Source organism: Primulina tabacum, chromosome 16, assembly GCF_025594145.1.
Source record: "Primulina tabacum isolate GXHZ01 chromosome 16, ASM2559414v2, whole genome shotgun sequence".
Classification (NCBI taxonomy): domain Eukaryota; kingdom Viridiplantae; phylum Streptophyta; class Magnoliopsida; order Lamiales; family Gesneriaceae; genus Primulina; species Primulina tabacum.
Genome location: NC_134565.1, coordinates 28,512,809 through 28,514,663, shown reverse-complemented (window position 1 = coordinate 28,514,663; position 1,855 = coordinate 28,512,809). Strand labels below are relative to the sequence as shown.

Here is a 1,855-nt window from a genome sequence, read left to right as displayed (position 1 = left end):
ATTTGGAGTAATATTTTTCACGATTAAATTAAATTGTATAAGCTGGCATGCAACTTCAATAATTATGATCAAGAAATTTCTTTAAACCAACCAACCAAAAACATTCAATTCAAAAACATAATCCATCTGTTAAATGGGAAAAGGAAAAGGAAACAGTCTCACAATATGCATCGAAAGTAACTTTAATTATAATATTACCCATTTCGTGATTCCTCCAGCTACAAAAATTATTTACACATCCCAAATCCGGATCAACAAACCCCAAAAAACCAAATTTTTTTACTCGTTCGAGGATTCGATCCGACTTAAAATCGCCAGAAATTCAAGAATTTTTTCAATGTTCTTGACCCGCTGGTGCTGCTGCTTGTTCATAATCTTCCTCTGAAATAACTGTACTTTCACCACTGCTCGTGCTGCAATTGCTCTTACTGCCGAAAGACGACGCTCTACTCGACATGGGAGTTGCCAAGAAAGTGGGTTTCTCTTGGCCAGCCATGATCACCAGGTACTTCTCTTCAACAACCGGCGATGACGCCTTAGCTTCGCCGCCGTTCGCCTCCCCAGCCTCGGGGTCTCTGTCATCGCCACCCTGATTTTCGAGGTGACCAGATAGTTTCCAGTAGGAACACGCAAGGATCAGAAGAGCGAAAGCAATGAGACCCAACATGGCGGCCAATCCGCCGAAGAGATACGGCACCGGAGAATGCCAGGGAGACCTCTGCACCGGGGATGTCGGAGACGACGCTGATGCCCCTATGGTTGCCATTTCAAAACCTTCAGGCTTATGTATCTAAATATTTCCTTACAAGTATGAACTGAGAGTATATTATGCGACGGTGAACTACGGTTGTGGTTGTGGTTGCTGTGGAGAAGGTGGCAATGATGGCTTGGAGAGAGGTGAGTGAGTTTAGGTGGCTTTTATGGAAGGGGAACGGAGAAGGGTGTATTCGTTATTTTGAATGAAATGTGTCCTTAATTGTAATAATCGAAAAAGAGGGAGAGGGGTCGACATATTTTGTGCTGTCTGAATATATATCCAAATGGATAGGTAGTGGAAAGCACTTGAATTTGATTTTCGGATGTCAGCCATGCTAATTAAAAGAGGGGTGATAAAGTCGGGTTGTATTGTATTGTCTTTTGTAATCATAAGGGTGCGAAATTTTTTTTTTCTTTATTTTAATATTTATATATTTTTGTTACTGTACAAACATAACCACTGTACTTCGATATACATAAATAAATTTTCGGACTAACATAATAATTTGTTGATCACGCTAGTCAAATGAATTGTACTGAGCTAACCTTGGGAGACGAACTCACCCAATAAAGTATTGATATGAGAAATCAAAATTCTAACTATATATCAATCTTTCACTTATTTCACAAGCTCAAACACTTTAGAAAAGGCTATTTACTGATCTTATAATTATTATCTAACCATCAATTTTAGCTTGCTCTTTCTTTTATATATATCTTACTAATATTTTTAAGTTGGCATATCTCACAAACAACTTTAAAGAGTAGATCTCTTGTGATATGGTCTCATGAATCTTTATTTGTGAGACGAATCAATCATACCGATATTCACAATACAAAGAAATACTCTTAGCATAAAAACTAATAATTTTTTCATAGATGACCCAAATAAGAGGTCTGTCTCACAAAATTCGACATATGAGACCGTCTCACACAAGTTTTTGTTTAACAATAATTGATATATGACATCTATGTGTTACGATATAAAATATTTAACTTAAATCATTATCATCTACGGTATAGTTTGGTCAAGTGGGGCACAAAACGAGTGTCAAATGGGGAATGTATGTTATTGAAAATAATTTTGTTGATTTAAATC

General features: G+C 37.0%; 1 protein-coding gene across 1 annotated transcript; it reads right to left on the bottom strand.

Annotated features, from left to right (window-relative positions):
• Positions 1–334: 334 nt before the first annotated feature.
• LOC142528463 (protein GLUTAMINE DUMPER 5-like) lies at positions 335–766 on the bottom strand. Its single transcript, XM_075633515.1, has one exon. It carries the CDS (start codon positions 764–766, stop codon positions 335–337), a length of 432 nt encoding a protein of 143 aa, XP_075489630.1.
• Between the last annotated feature and the right edge of the window lie 1,089 nt (positions 767–1,855).

Coding starts and splice junctions, on each gene's coding strand:
- LOC142528463 (XM_075633515.1), bottom strand. CDS start 766: ATGGCAACCATAGGGGCATCAGCGTCGTCTCCGACATCCCCGGTGCAG.